Here is a 25,525-nt window from a genome sequence, read left to right on the forward strand (position 1 = left end):
AATGACAATGATGGCCTATTTCTCTGAAACTGAAAGCATGTCCCTAATTAAGTGCTCTCTTTTAATAAGAGTTTTCTTGGTCATGGTGTTTCTACACTGCAATATAACAGTAACTAAGACACTACCATAACACCTATGGTGAATTTATTTATGTCTTTGGGTAGCCCTTTTGTTATACTGTTATATATATTCAGTAGATACACACAAAACACACTTCATACTTTATGTGACTTGCACCTTAAATTTACCCATAGTTTAATACAGACATTTCTTCATACAAAGAAAATCCAAGTCAGTTGGATCACACAGGTAGTGCATATAGAAACATAGACAAAAAGTATTGACCAAAGCTTTGTAATTAAAGCTAGCTAAAATATTGATAAATCATGAAAATGTACCACATAATTTCTGCTATACTTATATTTCTTGAGATGCCAACAAAAACATGGAAAAATCATGCAAATTTTATCAGATTTAAGGTGCTCTCAAGAAAGATTCCAAAGGAAACCTCTGCAGTTTTACCAAATGGTTAAATACGAGCTGTGCAGGGACTAGAGAGATGGCTCAGAGGTTAGGATGCTCTTTGAGGGGACCCTGGTACAATTCCCAACAACCACATGGCAGCTTACAACTGTTTATAACTCTAGATTAAGATCTGACACCCTCACACAGACATACATGCAGGCAAAAACCAATGCACATAAAATAAATAAATAGACAGACAGACAGACAAATAGGAGTGATTTAAAAAATATATTAGCCATATAATTGGCCATTATTTCACATATGGTGAGATAAGGTATGAAAGGTTCAGCCTGGTAGATTAGACATGTTTTTTATTGAGTTTCTACATATAAACATTAAACTCATTTGTTTTTATTTATTAAAACAAAATTCTCCTATACAGTTTTAAAAACTCATTAAAGACAGCACATATGATTAGGAGAAACATTCTACTTCTATCACACAGAAGGCCCAGAGGCCACTGCTCATCATGGACAAACAGGTGAAACAGGTAGTTGAGGTGAACCCTGTTAAGAACAATTATATCTGTTATGTAATTAGTGTAAAATTGCCCAGATCTCTATATAGCCTCTTCTCACATAGATTTAATTGAAGACATCCAGCTATTCCATGTGTAGATATTTCCCACGAACACCCAAGATTTCTCTGGCTTTTCAGAAATCAGCAGCAAGGTTTATTACAAATGTTCAGGGTTGTCCCTTTTCTTTAGCACAGAGGAATGGTCATCAGCACACCTGCACCACAAAGAAAGAAAGAAAAGGAAAAAAGAAAGCCCATCTACATTTGTTGCACAGCATCAATTTTGTTTGGACCTGCTACCCATTCCTGGCACAAGTCACATTAGGGATGGTTTGCTAATAAAGCATGGACTTGTAACAGCAGCAGGCAGTTACTGGAAAGGAGAGGCTAATTAACATTCCTCAGACCACAGGGCAGGAACCACCTCAAGTGGGGACACATTCTGCAGGATAGACCCTTGCCCACCTTCAGACAAGGGAAGTCTGGGTCACCTCATTCCCTAAAGACCAGTCAGTTTAAAGGGTGCACTGTACTGCCAATCATATTGTGCTTAGTTGCTGATGCTCTATTCTGCCCCTGAAAACCATATAAAAACTCGTCGAAATGATGCTGGGGGTCACTGACTCTCCTTTGGGTCTGGGACGACCCCAGTGCACTGGAACGATAAATTCCTCTTGCTTTTTGCATCGATCCCTGCTCCACGTGGTTCACTCAGGGGGTCCCCGTAAACTAAGGCTCCCCAGAGTCCTACAGGAGGACCAGTAATCTTAATAAATCTGGACCCCCAAGATCTTTCAAATGCTGGACCACCAAACAGCCAGCATACACCAGCTGATATGAGGCCCACAACACACATACAGTAGGGGACTTCCAGGTTTGTGTTCATTCAGAGATGATGCACCTAACCCCCAAGAGACAGGAGGCCCCAAGGTGTTTAGAGGTCAGATGGGGTGGGGGTATGGGAGCATCCATGTGGAGAAGGGGTGGAGTAGGGAGGAGATGTGGAGTAGTTGGAGGGTGGATGGGGAGGGTTGGGGAATGGAATACAGAGTGTAAAGATGAATTACAAATAAAATTAAATTTAAAAAAATGCAAAGCTTCTGTAAGGCAAAGGACAATGCCAATAGGATAAAATGGCAACCAACAGAATGGGAACAGATCTTTACATCTGATAGAGGGCTAATATCCAATATATACAAAGAACTCAAGAAGTTAGACTCCTGAGAACCAAATAACCTTAATAAAAATGGGGAGCAGCTAATCAGAGAATTCCCAAATGAGGAAACTCAGTTTGCCAAGAAGTACCTAAAGAAATGTTCAACATCCTTAGTCATCAGGGAAATGCAAATCAAAACAACCCTGAAATTCCACCTCATACCAGTCAGTTTGGCTAAGATTAAAAACTCAGGTGACAGCAGATGCTGGCGTGGATGTGGAGAAAGAGGAACATTCCCACATTGCTGGTGGGATTTCAAGCTGGTACAACCACTCTGGAAATCAGTCTGGTGGTTCCTCAGAAAACTGGACATAGCACTACCTAAGGACACAGCAATACCACTCCTGAGCATATACCTAGAAGATGCTCCAACATGTAATAAGGACAGATGTTCCACTATGTTCACAGCAGCCATATTTATAATAGGTAGAAGCTGGAAAGAACCCAGATGTCCCTCAACAGAGGAATGGATACAGAAAATGTGGTACATTTACACAATAGAATACTAGTCAGTTATTAAAAACAATGACTTTGTGAAAATCACAGGCAAATGGATGGAACTTGAAAATATCATCCTGCCTGAGGTATCTCAGTCACAAAAGAACACACACGATATGTACTCACTGATAAGTGGATATTAGTCCAAAGGTTCGGAATACCTAAGATTCAATTCACAGACCATATGAAGCCCAAGAAGAAGGAAGGCCAAAGTGTGGATGCTTCAGTGCTTCTTAGAAGGGAGAACAAAATACTCAAAGGAGGAAATATGGAGACAAAGTATGAAGCAGGGACTGAAGGAAAGACCATTCAGTGACTGCCCCACCTAGGCATCCATCCCATATATTGTCATCAAACCCAGACATTACTGTGAATGTCAAGAAGTGCTTGCTGACAGAAGCCTGATATAGCTATCTCCTGAGAAGCTCTGCCAGAGCCTGACAAATACAGAGGCGAATACTCACAGCCAGCCATTGGAGAAATTGGAGAAGGGACTGAATTTAGCTGAGGGGGTTTATAGCCCCATGGAGGGAGCAACATTGTCAACAGGCCAGACCCTCCAGAGCTCCTGGGGACTGGACCACCAATCAAAGAGTATACATGGAAGGACCCATGGTTTCGGCTGCATATGTGGCAGAGGATTGCCTTTTTGGACATCAGTGGGAGAAGAGGCTCTTGGGCCTGATTGTGCTCGATGCCCCAGCATAGGGGAATGCCAGGGTGGGAAGACAGAAGTGGGTGGTTGGGTGGGTAGGTGAGCACCTTCAAAGAGGCAGGGGGAGGGGGATAGGATAGGGGGATTTCTGAAGGGGAGACATGGAAAGAAGAAAACATTTGAAATGTAAATAAAGATTATATCCAATAAAAAAAGGAAAAATAAAAAAGAATTAGAGACATTTTTGTAATATAGACCAGGACAATTATTCGATGACAAGTTTTCTAGAGGTGCTATAGACGGTTTGAACGGAAACAGCACTAGAAGCTCAAGAGATTCTCCCTCCAGTTGTATCAGATCTAATGCTTTCTTCTGAATTCTGAAGGCATAGCATTCACAAATACATTTAAGCAAATCCACACTCACACACACACACACACACTAAAAATGAAAGTTAATTTTAATAAGGGATACTTTGAGCTGGGCATGGTGGCACACATCTTTAATCCCAGCACTTGTTAGGCAGAGGCAGGCAGATCTCTCTGAGTTGAGGCCAGCCTGGTCTACAAAGTTCCAAGGCAGCCAGGGTTACACTCTCTCTCTCTCTCTCTCTCTCTCTCTCTCTCTCTCTCTCTCTCTCAAAAAATTGAATAAATAGGGGCTGGAGAGATGGTTCAGCAGTTAAGAGCACTGACTATTCTTCCAGAGGTCCTGAATTCAATTTCCAGCAACTACCTGGTCGATAACAAGCATCTAATAATGGGATCCGATGCCCTTTTCTTGTGTGCCATGGACCACCCCAGCTGGGTATGGGGGTCCCTGGGATGTGGGTTCTTGAGGCCAGGTGGGTAAGGATTTGGTGGTGACAAACAGAAACAAACACTGAGGTAGTTTGAATCTGAGTGTATTTTGCAGCTCTCAAGCAAGGGTTTTTATGCATAGAGAAACAGGTATTACAACACTGAAAAGCTCTGTTCAATAAAGAAAAATAGAACAGACATTGTAATAATCATTTGGCACAGCAAAATACAAAACCATTCAAGTATTACAACTTCAAAAAGATATATTCAATGAAGCAGTCAGGTAGAACGGATATCATTATGATCATGTGATACATCAAAATACAAAAATCATCTAAGGCTAATGGCAAATTTCCAAGAACAAGCTAATGAATTTTCATAATCGGTTACTATTTAACCTCTAGTTCCAGTTCTTCTGTCATTCTTCAAAGCATACATTTACACTATTTTCTTTCTATTTAATGTTTTCTTAAACAATATACCCAAACCTACTTCCCATGACACACATGCAGCCATATAAAATATTATTTTTGGAAAGTTATATTGATAAATACTATCAATACTATCTTATACATGACTTATAAAGTGAAGCGCTTGTTTTCCCAGAGATGAGGGCATGGTTAGTGACTCCATCTCAAGGGATGGTTTCTTCTTGCTTAAGATCTTATCCTAGGCTATCAGAAACATCTCGTATATAGGAAAAAGAATAGGAAACATAAAATAGACAAGTTGCCAAGAGAACTACAGCTCAATAATTTTTCTCGGGCAAAGAGTTCCACAACTGGTTCCAGGAGGCCTCCCCCTGTTGAGGTCAATTACCTCAGTCTGTGGAACTGGTCACACAGATCCCACTGGAGGTGGTTTGGCACCTGAGTGTCTGAGGAGAGCAGCAGTGTACTCACATACATAAAACAAATAAATCTTTTTGAAAAATCAAATATATAAGTCAAAAGGACACTTTCTAAAACAGTCATGCTCTGTCTTGTATTTCCTATCACAGTGAAAATAGGATGATTATGATTATGGTCTCACAATCAACAAGCTTGTAGGGAATATAAAATATACATTTGAGGATGTAGAAATGTAATTCTATAAAGGCTGTATTGATATCAACCAGGATCACAGTGTCTCTTCTCAGATGGAGAAGTTATAATGAGCAAAAGTATGCTTCCAAATTCTACAACTGTCGATCCTGTTGAAATACAGACTCTAGATCAACCCTGTCTAGAGTTGGGTCCTAATTAATTGACTCTCTTCTAAAATGGTCAGTTCAGATGCTAAGGCCTAGGTGCAGTGCTGCACCCTTTCTAAAACAAAGAATATGAATGCAGAATTCATGGATGAGTCAAAAATCAAATATTTTTTTTAACAGTAAGGAGTATAAAACATTACTGCATCCAACCAATGTTCCAAACAAGAAACAGAATCAATATTTTGTGAAGGTAAGAGAATATTTTGACAACCATGAGTTGAATAGAAAAAAAAAAAAAAAACATCAAGAGACACCATTAATATTCTCTAAATTTTCCTAAAAATCCACACAACCAATACTGGTAAATAATAATTTCAGAAATCCCATATTCTCTACAGAACAGTTAGAAAAATATCTGTAAATAAGCGGCTTGTTTGAAAATTCATTCAGATAAAGTAGAAAGATTATCTGTGATCAAAACAAATGTATCAAGCTGAATAAACATTATTAACTCTTAACTAATTCTGAACATATTATTGCTCAAGAAACTGCCTCAATTGAAAATATAAATCTTACCTGGGCAATGATGGCACTGGGCCCCCAGTGGCTGTGGGCCTTCGGGAAGGTCTCTATCCAGTTGCCCTGCCAGCAGTGAAACTCCCAGAACGACTTCAGGCTCTGGTGTCTTCAGGGGAGCAGACAAGCTGGTGATCTGCTCAGGCAGAAGGCGAGTGGAATTCTGTGGGCAAGGGGTTTAGGGGGGTTATGGGTCCCAAGTCCACTGGACTCCCAGGGGCTGTGGGCCTCTGAGAGAGTCCCTTACCAGTTGCCCTGTGTTCAGCAGAACTCTTGGTATTGCCTTCAGGCTGTGGTGTCCTCAGGGGAGCAGACAAGCTGCAGAACTGCCCAGTAGAAGGTGCTGGCTGGAAGAACTCTACATAACTTTCATATAATTCAAAGCACGTTTATGCAGGCAGACTCACGAGGAGACCAAAAAAAAAAAAAGAAGTGGTGTTTCAGTTCTAAGACCACTAAAAATATGTGTTTTCTTATGGTTTTAAGCAACCCCTGTCCCTCTGAGAGTTTCATTCCACCCTCAATGGTATTTCTACCCATGCGTTGAAAAACATTGTTCTAATACTCATTTTATGTTAAAAGTTTGCAGAAAATATTAATGGGTTCAACATGTGTTTTTTTTTTTTGTGGGAGACATTTTTGGGGGAGATGCAACATATATTCATCTACCCATGCCAAGTGGAAATTGAGCACAACCAAGTTCGAGTTGTTGAACCAATGATCTTTATTGGAGTTACATACATGACTAAGAGGAAAGAGTAAATGACTGCCCAAGGGACTCAAAGACAATTGCTATCCTGAAACTGAAAACCAGCATATGATACAGATTATGAATACTGGACACTGGAAGCAAAATGCATAACTGTAAGCATCTCTACAGGATAAAGAGCATCCTATCTTTACAAGGCTCAGTTTGTCAAATCCTCTTTTAAGAAGCATAATTTGTCTGAGTAAATTATTTTGAGTTATACAGAAGGCTGTCAGTTTCATTAGCTATTCTGAAGTATGTATTTCTTGCCTTAACCAGCTTCTCTTTGAAATAGATCATTTCAGTCTCCAGGAAACGTTACTCAATTCCATATTCTTCTAGCTTCTCCATTGTGTCTTCATGATGACATATTTGAAAGTGAACAAGTAAAACTTTTTATGAAAGATTCCCTTCATTGTCACATATTCAGTTTCTCTCGGCATAAACCCTGAGTAGTTTCTAAGATTTGAGCATTAATTAAACACTTTTACAAGTTTCTCATGTATAAAATAAATAATAATTCTCTACTGTGGAGCTTCAAGTGTTGCAAACAATATGACTTGGATAAAGTACATGCCACATTTTTTCCAGTGCATACTTTTTTTTCTGACTATAAATTTCAAGGTATTTATTTAGATCTGAGATTTGGGTAAAAACCTTTCCTCATACATTTCTGAGTTTTTTTTTTTTTTTGTCTTGTATACATTCTTTGATGTATTCTAATCAATAAGCCAATACCAAAAGATTTGTACATTTACTACATTTGTAAGGACTCTCTTATATGCATTCTCTGATAAATTCTAAGATGATCTTCCCTGGGAAGATTTTTCTCATTCACTTCATTTGTCTTCACAACAAATTGTCTTCACATTCTCTGTTGAGGGCTAAGATTTTTTCTGACAAAATAATTTGTCACATTCACTATATTTTTAAGGTTTTTTTTTTCCTGCATGGATTCTCTAATGAATTATAAGACTGTTTTTCAAGGTAAAGCACTTATCATATTCACTGTAATTGTAAGGTTTCTCTCCTGTATGAATTCGTTGATGAATAAGAAGACTTCCTTTTTGGGTAAAGGTTGTGCCACATTCGCTGCATTTGTAAGGTTTCTCACCTGTATGAATTCTTTGATGTTTTCTAAGATCGCCTTTGTGGGAAAAGCATTTATCACATTCACTACATTTGTAAGACTTCTCTCATGTATGACCTCTCTGATGAACATTAAGCCTGCTTTTGTTGGTAAAGCATTTGTCACATTCACTACATTTGTAAGCTTTCTCTCCTGTGTGGATAATCTGATGACTTCTAAGGCCACTTTTGTAGCTAAAGCATTTGTCACATTCACTACATTTGTAAGGTTTTTCTCCTGTATGAATTCGCAGATGAATTCTAAGATTGCCTTGCTGAGTAAAAGATTTGTCACATTCAATACATTTGTACGATTTCTCTCCTGTATGAACTCTCTGATGAACATTAAGACGGCTTTTGCTGGTAAAGCATTTGCCACATTCACTACATTTGTAAGGTTTCTCTCCTGTATGAACTCTCTGATGAATAATAAGTCTGTCTTTTTGGGTAAAGCATTTGTCACATTCACCACATTTGTAAGGTTTCTCTCCTGTATGAATTGTCTGATGTTGTCTAAACCAGCATTTCTTGGTGAAACATTTGTCACATTCACTACATTTGTAAGGTTTCTCTCTATTATTGGTTTGCTTCAGCATGAGTTTTTGCTTAGAGTCAAAAACCTTAACAAGCTCTGTACCATAGTATTCTTTTTTTCTTCTGTGGATTCCCTGAGTTAAACTAATGGTAGAGAACAAATTTAAACAGTTAATAGGGTTTTTAGATTTGTAAGGTTCTCTGTTGTTTTCAGTTTCATGTCTGCTTAGGTTTGATGATTCAACAGATGTAGCCCTGAGGTTAGTTTTATAAGGTGTACTTTGGGTGGATTCATGAATGATTTTGCCAAGCTCATGACATTCATAAGATTTCACTTGGATATTCACATGCTCATGGACAATATGCTGAAGGTCTTGATCCAAGATGTTCTCATATTTAGGACACATCCCATGGGTCTCTGAAAAAAAATGCATTTAGGTATGACAGGGATTAGTGGATGAGTATGACAATATCCCATGTCCCTGAAAAATTTTTTAATGTAAATTAGTGATTCTCAAGAGTAGAGCTCTCAAAAAAAAAAAGTCTTTCCTGTTTCACAATCACATCATGGATGCTTAGAACAACCTCAAATCTCATGTATATCTAATGACAATAAACAATAGCCTCTGTTTCTTACCGTGCTTGTGCTTTGCAGAATGTAAAAAGAATACGTTATGGAGCATTAAAAGACTTTGGGAAAGGAGCGCTCTGAAGGATCACATTAAAAAAACTTTCTCTATTTTCTTGTTTATGTTTTGTGAGAGTAACACAGTCTAGCTTGGGTCAGCTAGTAAGTCATTATGTAATCCACATTGGTATGGAACTCATGATATAAAAGTTATTCTGTACCAGGACTAAACATAGAAATCACAGGTCTAAAACTGAATAAATAAGTAACAACAAAAATTCTCAAAACCAACAGCTCATTTTCTATTTAGAAACTTCTGCATTTTTAAAATTCACAAGCAACCAAAGACTTTAACGCAACAGTAAAATTAGAATGTTACAACAATTACAGGCATGGCAATATATTTTCTTGCTCTGTATATTCAATTGTTTTTGAACTCTGATGTTTTTAGTAAAAGTAGATACAATGTTTTAAGAGATTACACAGAACACACCACTGGATCCTCTTCTAAAGAATAGAGAGAAATGTAAAGGAAATACAGCAAATAAGTTATGTTGGTATCTAGAATTTCCCTTATTCTGGGAGTCTCTAGACATTTCGGAGAGTTTACATTATCACAAAGTAGGTAAATTCAAAGGATGAAATTGGAATTCTACAAGAAGAGTATTCTTACCCACAAAAAACAGATTGCTGTAATTCTCCAACATCACCTCCATGTACAATGCCCTCTGAGCACAGTCAAGACATTCCCATTCCTCCTGTGAGAAGTCCACAGCCACGTCCTTGAACGTTAACTGACCCTGTAATGGAAAAATACCTGTTCATCATATGCTCCTGGACAAAAGTGTTTTCTTGGATAAAAAAAGACCTAAGGAATAAGAGGCACATTGTGATAAAAATGAGTCATGGGAAATATGTGAGGACCAACAACATCTTCTAGAAGTGCTATAGAAATGTATCAGAAGTTAAGCATTGTTGCTCTTATGAGACAATGTATAGGATGACATACTATATTGAGTACATTCCTAAGGTCTCTCTCCTTCATGAATTTTCTGGTGTTTTCTAAGACCTTAGCAACAGATGAAGATGCCACCATCATTTCATTTGAAAATTTGTATGCAGTTTGGATTCTATAATTCTAAATTGTTTCCCAGCACCCACATGAACTATACAGCAGATTTTTATTTCTAATCCATCAAAATCTAATGCTCTCTTCTAAACTCAACAGGCTGGAGAAATATACAGCACATATGCATATATTCGGGCAAATATACCAACATACGTAAAAGAAACTGAAATTTAATAAAGGATGTTACCTAACATAGTCTTAGTCTTTATTGTATTTTCTTTTTCTCTGAAACAAGATTGCATAATAGAGTCATAAACAGCAAACTTTTAGGTAATATACCATACACATGTGAGGTCTACATGGAAGAATGTACCATTATGAATTATAGGGTTGTTATCAACCAGAATCCCAGTGTCACATCACAGATGGTCAAATTCCAAGGAGTAAAACTGTACTTCTAAATTCTACAGCTGTCACTCTTGCTCAACTATGGACATTGTATCATTCCTGTCTATAGCTGGGTCTCTAAAATGCTTAGTTGACATCCTGAGGCCTAGGTACAATGCTATACCCTTTCCAGAACAAAGAGGCAGAGAGTAAATGCAGAATTTTTGTATGAATTAAGAACCACACATTTTTCTTTTAACAAAAAAAAGTGTGATATCAATGAACACATTCAACATTCCAAAGGACACTCAGAATCAAGTAAAGATATTTTATGAGACTATATTCACAACAGTAAAATACATAAAAGAAAAACAGTATTAGACAGCATTAACATTATTTAAAGTTTTCTCAAAGTTGACATATGCAATACAGATATTAACAATTTCATAAATTCCATATGGTCTTTTATTACAGAATAATTAGACATGAATGTGTAAATAAATGTGACAAGATGAAGTAGAATAATTTTCTTTGATCAAACTGTGTTTTGAAATTGAGAAAATTATACTAACTTTTAAATACATTATTGCTAGTGAGATTGACTTAAGTGAACATTTGAATCTTCTAATTTTAATTTTCTTTTCTGCTCTTTCTATACACATTGCAGTTAACTACCATGTCTGACTTCAGTTCCAAGAGCTTGATGCTGAATTCTTGGATTCAGGGGCATAATGTGTCACTCTGCATACATAAAAACATGCAGATGAACACTTATATACTTAAACACGTAAAAAAAAAAAATTAGTGTAAAGAAACAGCACCACAACCCTTCAGAGTTTTCCCCTATGTAATACATAGCTTAAAATAGAGGGAAAACATACGAAGGATGGAACATTCTCCCATGAAAGAATAGAAGAAAACAAATTAAGAGGGACATTAATTAATGGTTGATATTGCATGGCTTATACAAAGTACCAAGGCAATACTCTTCAGAAAAATCTTAACTAATATAGTCCACGTGCTGCAATGAGTAGGTACACACAGTAGTGTGAACAATACTTCTAAAAAGTGAAATAAAGGAGAAATAGAAAATAATCATCTGTATATTGAGAACTGACCACACTGAGCACTGGTCAGACTCTCCAGAGACAAACTGATTTCATTTGTCAACACACCCATGATCACTGTGTGACAGAAAGTGCCAAAAAGAGATACCAGAATACTGCAATCTGCATCCCCTAACAAACACATCAATTTTATGGCAAGAGAGAACTACATATTCCTTCCATCATCTGTTCCTCTATGGAGTTGAAATATTTACTATTAAGATTCAAGACAGTGAGTATATTCTAATTCTACCTCCCCATAACTTGTATTCTCCCATATATTTGCCTATCCACACCCACAAACTTGTTTCTAGAAACCTGACCACTCCTGAAATGTAGTTTATGTAGCACCTGCGACCTTCGTTCCCAACTAATATAAAAAAGTACAAGTTCATGCAATGTAGAAATTAGCCATCAATATATTCTTTGTGCATCATTTGCAATAGATTCCCTTTCGGACCTGAAGGTCTTCTTCAGTCCTTGGAAATTTATGTCCTTACAGTATAAAATCCAGTGAAAATATAGTAGCACAAGTCTGTGCTTGTCCCATTTGAAGTGAAATATCTAAAGGCTTAATTTTGAACAAAGATAAATTACAGAAACCAAACACGTTTGGTAACATTACCAGAGGTAGAGAACTAAAGTCTCTACCTCTAAAAGTAGAAATTTCTAAGAAATGTAGACAGGACACTGACCTGAGGAGCATTTAGGAGAGAAGCATTCATCTTCTTGTTACTCTTACCTGAAAAATTAAAAGTGAAAATAAATACACCTCTGTTATGAACAATGCTAAACCATATACAAACATAAAAATGAAAATGATACCAGAAAACTTGTCAACATTACTACAGAAAGGAGAACATGGATGATATATTTAATGTGGCAAGGAAAATACATTTTGTGGCCTTTTTCTAACCTTAGTAGGCACCAGGCAAAAACAGAGTACATACATACTTGCTGTAAAACACTGCTACTCAAGAGTTATTACTGCTAAGTTTTCAAGGACTACAGTCATGGGCAAATGGCTAATGGGGACTAAATGAATGCCGAGCATTAAATATAGGTTCATTAGTCATCACACTAGAACACAGTATCTGACCCTTTGGTCACATTTCATGTCATTCTACCTTACAGATACAGTACATCTATTTTCCATGTGTGTCCTGCTGTCCTGATATACAGACACAGATTCAATCCATCAAATATCACGTTTTGGATTTTTTTTTCCAAATTAATAAATCATCAACAGGTCGAGTTACAGCCACTTCCATCATCATCTAAGAAGGCTTTACATTGTTCCTGAGGTAAAATGTATCTTTCCAATACCTCTTCCTTTCAATGTGGAATTCTTTTCTAAATTGCATGCACACCTTTGTGGGGAAATATTGAACACTGAAATGCATGTGAATGCATTTATTAGTAGAATATTACAATGAAGAACACACCTGTCTTTAAATGGAATGTCCAAGTGCTAAATGTTCTAAGCCAGTGGTTCCAGGCCTTTCTAATGCTGAAACCTTTTATTACCAAACAAGGAACTCATGAATTAATATATGTACATGTGGTAGGCCTATCTGTACATTGACAGAGGAGTGGCCTAGTCATAAAACGAGGCCAGGCAATGAATAAGTCCTGACACAGTATATCCACTAACAATGTCTGAGGACTGGACAGATTGAGCAATAAATTCTCCAATTCTTTTGAAAAAACTTATAATAATCTTAAACAGAGGATATTGCAGAATATGCAGAATACTGAAAGAAAAAGGATGTTAGACAGACATCACACACCTGACTTTATCTTGACTTAAAAAAAACAGATGAATAGGAAAATATTTATAAAGGAAAACAAAGATAATAGAGCAGTTGCAAGGTTTTATATTGACAAAAAGATTCTCTCTAATGCATACAGAAGGGGAACGAGTTGATTTCCTGCCAACGGTCTAAGACTGTTTACAAACAAATCAAGGCGCAAATTATGTAAACCAGTGAGGGAAGACACATAACCCTGTCAACATATCCATGAAAGGTCTGGGGCAAAATGTCACACTGGTTCACTATGAAAGCACTGAAGAATATGAGAATAGGATATACCTCAGCATAATCAAGATATAGTCAACATTCTAACTCGTCATTACATAATTTGAACACAGCCTCCATCATTCCACTGTATTCAGAAGAAAGAAAAGGATGTGCAATAGCTTCACACTAACTTATAACAGTGTATCAGTGCTTACAAAGAGCAAGTAACACTTAGAACTTTTTTTGTTTTGTTTTGTTTTTTGGTTTTTGTTTCAAGACAGGGTTTCTCTGTATAGCCCTGGCTGTCCTGGAACTCACTCTGTAGACCAGGCTGGCCTCGAACTCAGAAATCCACCTGCTGATGCCTCCCACGTGCTGGGATTAAAGGTGTGCACCACCACTGCCCAGCAAGACTTAGAACATTTTAATGACTAAAATATGAAAAACAAAGATTCATGTTTTCCCAAATTATATACTTTGTGAAACATGACTCTTAAATTGAAAAACTACAAACATTCCACAAGAAAGCTCTCATCTGATTATACTCTTAATAAGCTATATAAAATACAAGAAAATATCACTCGCCTTTATACATTGCTAGAGAACATGCTGAGAAATCAGAAGACCACTCATTGTCTAAAAATGTCATGCAGGTAAACATGTCATGCAGGGAACAGAACCTGGAAACTAGAAGAACAAGCACCCTTTGGTGCTGAGCCACATCACCTGCTCTTAATTATTCCTTAATTATTTCTACTATAGAGACTTAAAGAACAGTGAGCTAGAATTCATGGAGCACCAAGGACACTTTCTTACAGTGTCAGGGTGAGTGCCAGCTCAGGAAAGACAATCACACAGAAGTGAAGTGACAGAGACACATTAAAAAGTTTGGCAGCAATCAGCACTGGTTGGAAAAGTCCATAACTACATTCCTCAGGACTTAAAAGTATGTACAGCACTCAATCTGAAGTAGAATGTACAAAGATATTATAAGGGTTATGTAGAAATTAATGAAATAGAATCAAATATAATATAACCATTCAACACAACAGATTTGTCTGTGTAGAGACTAATGCAGTTATTGACAAAGGATTGTTCACCTAAATGAAACTAAAAGCATGACTCGGTATTAGAACAAGCGATAAAAAGGATACAATGTATGACATTGATGTCAGTGCTACATTTGTGCAGTGCTGTGGAAAGTCATGTAAGAATAAATCAGAACTGAGCAAGAAATGAAGAGTTCCTAGAAAAAATGAATAGATCAGTCTCCTATAATATATTTCTAGAATATGCATCAGACAAGTGCTGAGACTGAAGCAGGAAGAATCTCTTCTGTGTCTGAGGACTGGACAGATTTGCATGGAATTCTCCTTTCCTTAGGCAAAGCTTATACTGATGTCAAAAAGAGAATATTGCCTAAAACACAAAGAAGAGGAACACTAGAAAGTCATCATACAAAGCTGGCCTTATCTTAACTCCCAAAGCAGGGAAACTCAAACCATTATATGCAAAGAAAAGAAATCACAGACTAGTTGTTAGGATTTTCGCAGACACAGAGACTGTCTCTAAATTCCATGAAAATGGAAGGGAAATTGAGTTCGAACCAGAACATAAGGCTGTTTCAGCACTCACAAGCTAATCATTGTAAGACTTCAAAGATATAGATGCAATGAGAGAAGAAAAATGATCATGTCAATATATACATACATAAGAGCCCTGTGGCAAAATATGACATTTGCTGAGTATAAAAGCTCTCAAGAGTGTGAGAAAGGACAGAACATATGTCAGAATCATAAAAACAAAGAGAACCACAGCTAAAGAAAACAGTAAAGTAAAAAAAAAAAAAAAAAGCACAACTGGAACACTTCTCTAATCAGGACTAACCCAAGACAGTGCTCCAGCAGTGACTACACATGTCAAGAAGGACAGAGAAAATTTTAAGGGGTCAATATAGGAGAGTCAGAAAACAAGTGGACCTTTCCTGAGAAAAAAAACAAAAACAAAAGTCAAACAAACAAACAAACAAACAAACAAAACCCAACTTAGATTAGAGCACTCACACTGTCTACAAATATCTTGGGACTCCCTTATTGTAGCCTTCATAATCTCAAAAGACACTATGCAGACTTGGGTGAAAAGTAGAGTTCTCAAACTCCATACCCAGATTTGGATCCCATGTGCTACAAATCTCAGTTGTCCAGGCAGGGCATACCGACTGGTGCCATGGTGGCAAGAATATTTTTGGGGTTAACAGAAGGTTGTTTGGTTCATTTTGAGGCCAGTTCTTCCAGGGAGGGTCAGGAAAAGACAAGTTACACAGGGAAACTTGACAAAAGCCAATGATTAGGAAGGAAAAAGGACTTAGAAGACAATATGCTACAGACATTTGCTACATGTTCAAAAGGCTTGAATCACATGCATAGAGATTTTGTTGCTGTTTCAGTTGAGGTCAAATAAACTTGTTTTCAATGGGCAACACTTAATTCAGAGACTGAAAATTAATCAAATTCTGAGAACAACTGACTGCTTACTGCACAGGTTAATATGAGAAATTAATATTACCACAGCTAAGAGTATTCTCAATGAAAAATTTCAGAATCATTAATGAAATAGAAGCTGACAAAATCAAACTTGTGTTTTTTTTTTTTTTTCTACTGTCATATGAGGCCCACCTAACCCCTTGCTCAGTCGCTCTAACATACCTGGATCCTTTGCTACAGTCTCCTCCCTCTTCACTTCCTGGGCTCTTAGTTGATTCACAGGTGAGAATTCTGCCCTAACCTATAGGATATCTAATAACTTAAAAAAAAAAAAAAGAGTGGCCTGATATGTGCTCACTTTTCCAGACTCTGAGAAGCAATATTAAGAACTAAACATAGGACACATTTCTGAATGTGCCATTTGCATCCTAGAACACATATAAGTCCCAGAATTTAATTAACTGCAGAAAAAAAAAGTTTCCTTAGTAAAGATTAATGTTTACAACCATAGTCCATAGCTGTTAGGTTAGTAATCTACAGTGGCTACTTATGTGGCTAATATCTAAAATGTTCTCTTGGGATGCCACTTCACCAGGGGGAAAGACCACTCTGGCTGTCCTGGAACTCACTTTGTAGACCAGACTGGCCTCGAACTCAGAGATCTGCCTGCCTCTGCCTCCCGAGTGCTGGGATTAAAGGCATGCACCACCACGCCCGGCAAAATCAGCAATTTTCTAGACAGATACCACTTACCAAAGTAAAATCAAGATCAGGTACACTATAAGAAAGAGAAACAGTCATTAAAATTCTAACCAAACAAAAACCAAAACAAACAAACAAACAAACAAAACAAAGTCAGGGCAAGATGGTTTTAGTGCAGAATTCTACCAGATTTTTAATGAAGAATATTGATACTCCTGAAACTATTCCACATAACTGAAATTGAAGGAACACTGACAAACTCATTCTATGAAGCCAAAGTAACCCTGATACATAAACCACCCAAAAAGGCTCAACAAAGAAAGAGAAATTCAGACCAATTTCTCTTATGAACATTAACGCAAAAACACTCAATAAAATACTCACAAACTGAATACATGAACACATCAAAGACATCACCCATCAAGATCACTAAACTTCATCCCAGGGATGCAGGGATGGGTCAATACCTGAAAATCCATCAATGTAATCCACCATATAAACAAATGGAGAGGAAAAAAAATCACATGATCATCTCATTAGAAGCTGAAAAACCCTTTGATAAAATCCAACACTGCTTCATTTAAAGGTATTAGAGAAAACAGGAATACAGGGTATATACCTAAACATAATCAAAGCAATATCCAGCAAGCCAATATACAACGTCAAACTAAATGTACATAAACTTAAAGCAATCCCACCAAAATCAGGGACAAGACAAGGCTGCCCACTCCCTCCTTATCTAATCTAATACTTGAAGTTCTAGACAGAGCAAAAACACAACTAAAGGAGATCAAGGGGATACAATTCGGAAATGAAGAAGTCAAAGTATCACTATTTGCAGATGATATGATAATATGCATAAGCAACCCCCAAAATTCTACAAGACAACTCTTACTGCTGATAAACAATTCCAGCAAAGTGGCTGGATACAAAATTAACTCAAAGAAATCAGTTGTCCTCCTTTATATAAACAATAAATAGGCTGAGAAAGAAATTAAGGAAATAACACCCCTTACAATAGCCATGCATAATATAAAATATCTTGGTGTAACTCTAACCAAGCAAGTGAAAGATCTTTCTGACAAGAACTTCAAGTTCCTGAAGAGAGAAATGAAGAATATATCAGAAGATGGAAAGATCTCCCATGTTCATGGAATGGCAGGATTAATAGAGTAAAAATGGCCATCTTACCAAAAGCAATCAACAGATTCAATGCAATCCCCCTCAAAATTCCAACACAATTTTTTATAGACCTTGAAAGAGCAATTCTCAACTACACTGGGAAAAGTAAAAAACTCAGGATAGTCAAAACAATCCTGAACAATAAAAGAAGTTTGGGAGGAATCATCATCTCTGACCTCAAACTAGGCTATAGAGAAATGGTGATAAAAACGATATGGTATTTATTGGTACAGAAATGGACAGATTGATCAGTGTAATAGAATAGAAGACACATAATGGGCACTTCATTTTTGATAAAGAAGCCATAACCATATAATGTAGAAATGAAAACATATTCAGCAAATGGTGCTGGGCTAACTCGATGTCTACATGTAGAAGAATGAACATAGATCCATACTTATCATCCTGCACAAAACTCAAGTCCAGGTGGATCAAGGAACTCAACATAAAACTAGATACACTAAATTTCATAGAAGAGAAAGTGGGAAATACCTTTGAATGCATTGGTACAGGAGACAAGTTCCTAAACAGAACACAAATGGCTCAGGCTCTAAGCTCAACAATTGATAAATGGAACCTCATGAAACTGCAAAGCTTTTGAAAGGCAAAGGACACTGATAATAGGACAAATGGGTAGCCCACAGATTTGCAAAGGATCTTCACCAACCCCACATCTGACAGAGGGCTAATATACAAAGAACTCAAGAAGTTAGACACCAACAATACAAATAACCCAATTAAAAAATGGGGTACAGAAATAAACAGATTTCTCTCCAGAGGAATCTTGAATGGCCTAGAAGCACTTAAAGAAATGTTCAAAGTCCTTAGTTATCAGGGAAATGCAACTCAAATAAACTCTGAGGTTCCATTAGGAATGGTTAAGATCAAAACCTCAAGATATAACACATGCTGGTTAGGATGTAGAACTAGGGGAACACTTCTTCATTGCTGGTGGGAGTGCAAACCTTGTACAACCACTGTGGAAATCAATTTGGTGGTTTCTCAGAAAACTGGAAATAGTTCGATATCAAGACATAGCTATACCACTCCTGGGCATATACCCCAAAGATGTTCTACCATTCAACAAACACGAGTGCTCAACTATGTTCATGGCAGCTTTATTTGTAATAGCCAGAAACTGGAAACAACCTAGATGTCCCTCAACTGAAGAATGAATAAGAAAATGTCGTGGGGGCTAGACATATGGCTCAGTGGTTAAGAGAACTGACAGCTCTTTCAGAAGTCCTAAGTTCAATTCCCAGCAACTACATGGTAGCTCACAACCATCTGTAATGGATCTGACACCCTCTTCAGGTGTGTCTGAAGACAGCTATAATTGTACTCATATACATAAAATAAAGAAATAAATCTTTCAAAAAAGAAAGAAAGAAAATGTTGTCCATCTACACAATGGAATATTAGTCAGCTATTAAGGACAAAAACATCATGAATTTGCAGGCAAATGTATGTATCTTGAGAGTATTATCATGAGTAAAGTAACCCAGTCCCATAAGGACATGCATGATATCTACCCACTTATAAGTGGATATTAGTCATAAAATACAGCCTCATGCTATATTCTATAGACCCAAAGATGCTAAACAAGAAGGAAGGCCCACGTCAGAAAGCTTGAATCTCACTTAGAGGGGAGAATAAAATAGTTATAAGAGTCAGATGGAGGAAGGGAACTGGGATGTAAGGGGGACAAGGATGGAAATAGGGGTTTCAGCATCAGCTGTGGAGAAGGATAGGAGAAATGGATAGGTGGACATGAAAGTGAATGAAAATCTGCAATTAACATGGGTGAAGAGGTGGGGTCATCTCCAAGATAAGACAGAGACCTGGGAAAAGGAAGGCACCCAATGATCAACAGTGGTGACTTCAGCTGTGAGTCACAACATTGGAGATATAGAACCTGAAGAGGCCACCTCCTGTAGCTAGGCAGGATCTCCAGAGGAGTGATGGAGACATTAACCCACCCACAAAATTTTCAACCCCAAGTTTATCCTGTCCACAGTAATATAGCACTGGGGATGGAGCAGGGACTGAGGGAATGGCCAATAACTGGCCCAACCTGAGACACATCCCATGAGCAAGCATCAATCCCTGACACTATTAATAATATTCTGTTATGCTTGCAAATAGAAGCATATTGTCCTTTGAGAGGCTCAACCAAGCAGCTGACTCTGACAGATACAGACACTCACAGACAAACAGTGGATGAAGCTTGGGAACTTTTATAAAAGAATAGGAAGAAGATTGCTGGCCCCAAAGGGATAGGAAGACCAACAGAGTCAACTAAACTGGACCCTTGCTGGTCTCTGCGTCTGAACCATCAACCAAAGAACATACACAGGCTAGACCTAGGCCTCCTCACTCATTTGTAGCTGATGTGCAGCTTGGTCTTCAGGTGGGTCCCAAACAACTGGAACAGAGGCTATTCCAAAAGCTATTTCTTATATGTGGGATATATTTTTCTAGCTGGGTTGCATTGTCTGATCTCAGCGGGAGAGGAAGCTCCTAGCCTTGCAGAGATTTGAAGTACCAGGATAGCAAGATACCCAGTTAGGCCCTCACCTGCTCAGAGGAAATGGGGAAGGAGAAAGGGGAAAGAATTGTGGGAGAGGGTGTTTGGGGAGTGAGAGGGATAGTGAGCAGGATATAAAGTGAATACATTAAAAAATAATAAATAAATTAAATTAAAAAAATTTTAAGGCACCTCAGACAATTTATACAAGAGATAAACCTTATGAAAGTGTTGGATGTGAGAAGTCCTTTCGGTTGGTTCAGGTCTTAGAAACCATCAGAATATTCACTCAGCAGAAACACCCTAGAAAAGTAGGGAATGTGGGAAACTGTTTACTGATCCCTGATCTATTAAAAAGATTAGATAATTGAAACCTTACAAATGTAGAGAATGTGAGAAATCCTTTACTGCTGCCTCATGTCTTAGATTGCATGAGAAAATTCATAGAGGTGAGAAACCATACAAATGTAAAGCATATGACAAAGTGTTTACCTAACATTCATGCCTGTGAAAACATCAGAAAATTCATAGCATGAAGAAAAGTGCCCATAGTAAATAATGTGGCATGGGTTTTATCCAGGCTATATCCTTATGGACCACCAGAGGCTCCACACTAGAGAATCATTGTGAACATAAGAAACTTTTGAAATCCTTTATGTGATGATCAAATCTTAGGAAATACCAAAAGTTCACACCATGAAAAGTTCTGAAAATGGTGGGTGCCATGCAGGAAGAGCTGCAGTGGGCAAGTGAGCTTCTTGGGAGACAGCCCGCTCTAGTGGACAACTGTCCTATAGATCAATAGGATTATGACCTTCCATAAAATAATATTGTTTGGATCAATTAATGATTTTACAAAATTCCTGATTAGACTTAATACTTTTTGATAGTTGGGGATGACAGATAAAGTTTAAGGAGATGGCTTAAGTTATAATAAAGGTAGAATTTAGAATAGAATGTGCCCCCTCTCTTGTAGTAAGGGCTGCATAAGTTGGACAGGAGTACAGTGAGCTTTCGTGAGTTACAAGCATGGAATTATACTTGGATTGGAAAAATAGGCTTGGGACAAGTTAATGATCAAAGCAATCATTCTGGGTCTGACTTTATGGATCTTGTGATCTAAGGAGATGGCCCTAAGTTTTCAGTGTGTACCATGAAATGACACCGTTATGAATAAAAAGCAATAAATTCTGAGAATAAGAGTAGACAATAGAGAATTAGCCAGGCTAGCTGAATTGGACTTCAAAAATAAGTTATATGATATATGATGATCATCTGCTTGTTGGTAAATAAATACAAATTGTCTGGTAAACATAGGGGAAAACTTGCTACTATTAACTGGCTTGCTTGAACTTTCTTAGTCAATGACAAAAGAATTACTGCTTTGAGGTATGATGAAATTATGGAAAGAAAGATAGATGAGAAGTGTTTAGTTAGGTATGAGCTTCAAATGAAGAATACATAGTCAATAATTCTATTGCAATGATTTTAATCTGTTTTTGATGAATATGTTTTGTGGTGATTGTTTTTAAGAGAATATGTAACTTGTGGCTATAAGGAAATCATTTTCCTAGAGAGCACTGCCTTAGGTGGTTAAAAGGCTAAAAGAAAATATAAGCTTGTTACAGCCAGCTCTTTAGAGTTTGCTCCATCTTCCAAATGTGTATATAAGCATGTGTGTGTGTGTGTGTGTGTGTGTGTGTGTAAAATGGGTGGAGCCAGCTTTTTGGAGCTTTGATCTATCCATCTGTTTGTCTCTCTATCTGTCCATGTATGTATGTATGTGTGTAAAGTTATTGGAGCTTGTCTTGCTTCATTCACTCAGTGTGTGTGTGTGTGTGTGTGTGTGTGTGTGTATAATTTTTAGTGTTTTTCTCTTTTAATTCTCTTCAGCCCCCAAAGATTTTAAAGAGTTTAGATAACTTCTTGCAGGTTAAAAGGGGTGCTGTGCCACCACGCCCGGCTGATGGCACAGCACCCCTTTGATCCCAGCACTCGGGAGGCAGAGGCAGGCAGATTTCTGAGTTCGAGGCCAGCCTGGTCTGCAAAGTGAGTTCCAGGACAGCCAGGGCTACATAGAGAAACCCTGTCTCGGAAAAAAAAAAGGGGGGGGGTGCCATCACCAGTGATCAAGCTTTATTCGCTCAGAGAAAAGTAGGCAGAGTGATCAACTGCTTACTCCATAGTTAAAACTTCTCAGTTTACCCTGTGTTGTTGAAGCTGGCCTTTGGCACAAAAATATGACAATGTGGAACAAATTTCATAACTTACTTTTTCAATGTCAAATATATCATGATGAATAGAAAATGGAGAATCTGAAAAATGTCCTGTTGTGTAGCAATTTCCAGGAGACTGAAATATTCCATCCTGATATGAAGCTGATTAAGATAGGTAATAAACCACTAAACATAGCTTCAACAAAATCCCTCAGTCTGATAGGATTCACTATGTTTAACTCCCATGAAAAAACTCACACCAATCAATCTGCATAGATGTGGCTTTAAAGAACTAAGCCAGGAAGATAGGATACCCTTTAAACTGTGGGAATGATTGTGGGTGAGCAATGTGCTCCAGGATTCCACCTGAATCTAATACTAGCGTAGTTTCATGATGGCAATTAAAAATTTTTGAGTCCCTTTTGTTCTTAAAAATGGTTCATTTCTGTTAAGTAACCCCAATATAGCTCATTGGTTTAATAAGATGGACTTCAGTGGCATGCATATTTGGTTCTGTTAACGGTTCCAATTTTGGATGAGTAGATGCATATGCATTTTGCATCTCCCCAGGAAATGACCTTCATGTAACATGTGATGAGCCCATTTGTTTTTTTCTCCAAATTTCATGTACATCAGAAAATTGGTACTAGAGAAAATATATGTATGCATCAAGTAAATTAGGATAGATTGTTGGTGCTCACTGTTCCAGGCTTACTGCTATAGTAGTGCTTGGTCCTGTTAAAGGGGGTCAAAACAAACAAAATGCATAGGCTGAGGGAGCCTTAGAGAAAGCTGGTTTCTTGGTTGCATTCAAGGAGGGGAGAGAGAGAGAGAGAGAGAGAGAGAGAGAGAGAGAGAGAGGGAGAGACAGAGAGATGAATGAAACTATGCCTGCAAACTGTCAGTGAGAGACATCAGCCAAACTGGGCTATGTGTACGCAGGCTTCTGAACTCAAGCTAAGACTCAATGATTGAGTCATGCTCTTTTTAATCTCTGAACACTGCTGCCCACTGAACACCTTATGACGTCCTTATGGCTTGTTTCCCCTCAGAAATTCCTGTCTATAAATCCCTCAAAAACAATTAAATTTCAAATGTTTTTTAAGTGCTTTAAGCAATGCTAGTATTATTACATGGCAGGAAATTCATCATGAAATAAAACTCATGCAAATGTTTTAAGAAAATTATCTTCACCATAAGTCCTTGTGAGCCCATCTATACAAATATCAAGAAACCATGAAACTTAAAGAGATAACTTATGAACAAAACAATGTATACACATGCATGCACAGCTTAGAACTACTCAAGAGTGTGTGTGAACCTCATTTTGACATACTGAGAAATGCTCAGGAAGTATTTATTTAAAAAAATTAGAATATTGGTACTAAAAATAGTGGGACGCAGAAATTTTCGGCCTTAGAAAGGGTAGTGTGCTACAGAGCATGAAAACACACCATTACATAAAATGTTCAGGGATTTCAGTGCAAGAGGACACTCATAGTCAACAAATAGGAAAATGTTGGGATAACCCACACATTGCAACAATTGGCTATGAATGTGTATCACTGCGTTCTCAATTGTTAATTACTGTGCTGGGGGTTCGAGGCTAGCAGGATGTGTAAATGTTTGTTATTTCCTCACCTGCCCAAAAGAAAGGCAATCTGCCATGGATCGGTAATCTCTCCATCTATTCTAACAATGGTTTTGTATGAGAAGTGTGGCATTAGAGCAAGAAAGGCTGTAGGCTGGAGCTGGGGAAGGCTAAAGGAGATGAAGGGTGAGGGAGAGATGGACACAAACAGAAGAGAAGAGCAGGGAGGAAGAGCAGTGAGAGCCACATGGAGAGATAAAATGGCAAACTAAGCTAGATGGGCTAGCTGAGGAATTGCCCCAGCAACCAGGCCAACAGTCTTGCAATATACAAAGGTCTCCATTTCTTTATTATTAAAATCCAAGAGGGATCTCAAAAGCCCTGCAATAAGAAAATACCATTTACAAACATTAAGTTATTCTTAGTAGTATAGTTTGTTGAAACATGAACTCAAATGATTAATACAATGATCCCATAACAATATGTATCAATTGCCGTCAAAGCAAGGATAATTAACCTGAGATAGGGAGCAGTGGAAATCTAGGTCTCTGGACTGCCCCTTAAGAATCTGGAGATTGTAACCCTCTGAACAGACTCCTGGGATGCCAATTTCATGTGTTCCATGAATCAAGGCTCCTCTGTTTAATGTCATTTATATGACTTTCCTAATTATTCACAGACATCCACAAATTTGTTAACATGCACACTGAAAGCACAGCTCACAACTGTACCCTTTATATACTGTTATTATATACAATTCCAGTCTCTGATGGCAACAGGCATGGAAAGTCTGTGTTGAGCAAGTCCATCTCAGCCTGACAGCTGGAACTCAGTGGAAATAAAAGAGACTAATGGGTTCCAGTGGGACACGTACAAGCACTTTATCAGAATAAGGATAGAGAAATGAAGCAGAGCCTATGCGGGCTTAGAAAATTCAACAGCATGTCAGACATGTATGGTGAGAGCCAGGTTACAGGAGCCAGGTTACCTGAACCAAGTGTAGTGGTTTGAATATGCTTGGCCCAGGGAGATGTAATAGAGCTGAAGAGAACAAGCAGAATTTAACACAGGTACCACTTCCAGAGTACACCAAAGCAATAGGAAAGAAACATTCTGGTAGGATTATATTGATAATCACAATTTTCTTCATTTCCAGGAGGCTTTAGACAGTACAGAGTTTATATATATACAAAGCAGGTAAAAACAAAGGATGTATCAGGAA

The 25,525-nt window shown here is 37.7% G+C and overlaps 1 protein-coding gene across 1 annotated transcript in view; it reads right to left on the minus strand.

Annotated features, from left to right (window-relative positions):
• Window positions 1-7,515: 7,515 nt before the first annotated feature.
• The window catches only part of LOC110312425 (zinc finger protein 813-like), a 68,467-nt gene continuing 50,457 nt past the window's right edge, over window positions 7,516-25,525 (minus strand). The window contains 3 exon segments of the mRNA XM_029471396.1: window positions 7,516-8,809; window positions 9,693-9,819; window positions 12,277-12,323. Of these exon segments, the coding sequence (XP_029327256.1) occupies window positions 7,614-8,809; window positions 9,693-9,819; window positions 12,277-12,323 (1,370 nt within the window). The 3' untranslated portion in view covers window positions 7,516-7,613.

The sequence above is a fragment of the Mus caroli genome, chromosome 17, assembly GCF_900094665.2.
Source record: "Mus caroli chromosome 17, CAROLI_EIJ_v1.1, whole genome shotgun sequence".
Taxonomy (NCBI): domain Eukaryota; kingdom Metazoa; phylum Chordata; class Mammalia; order Rodentia; family Muridae; genus Mus; species Mus caroli.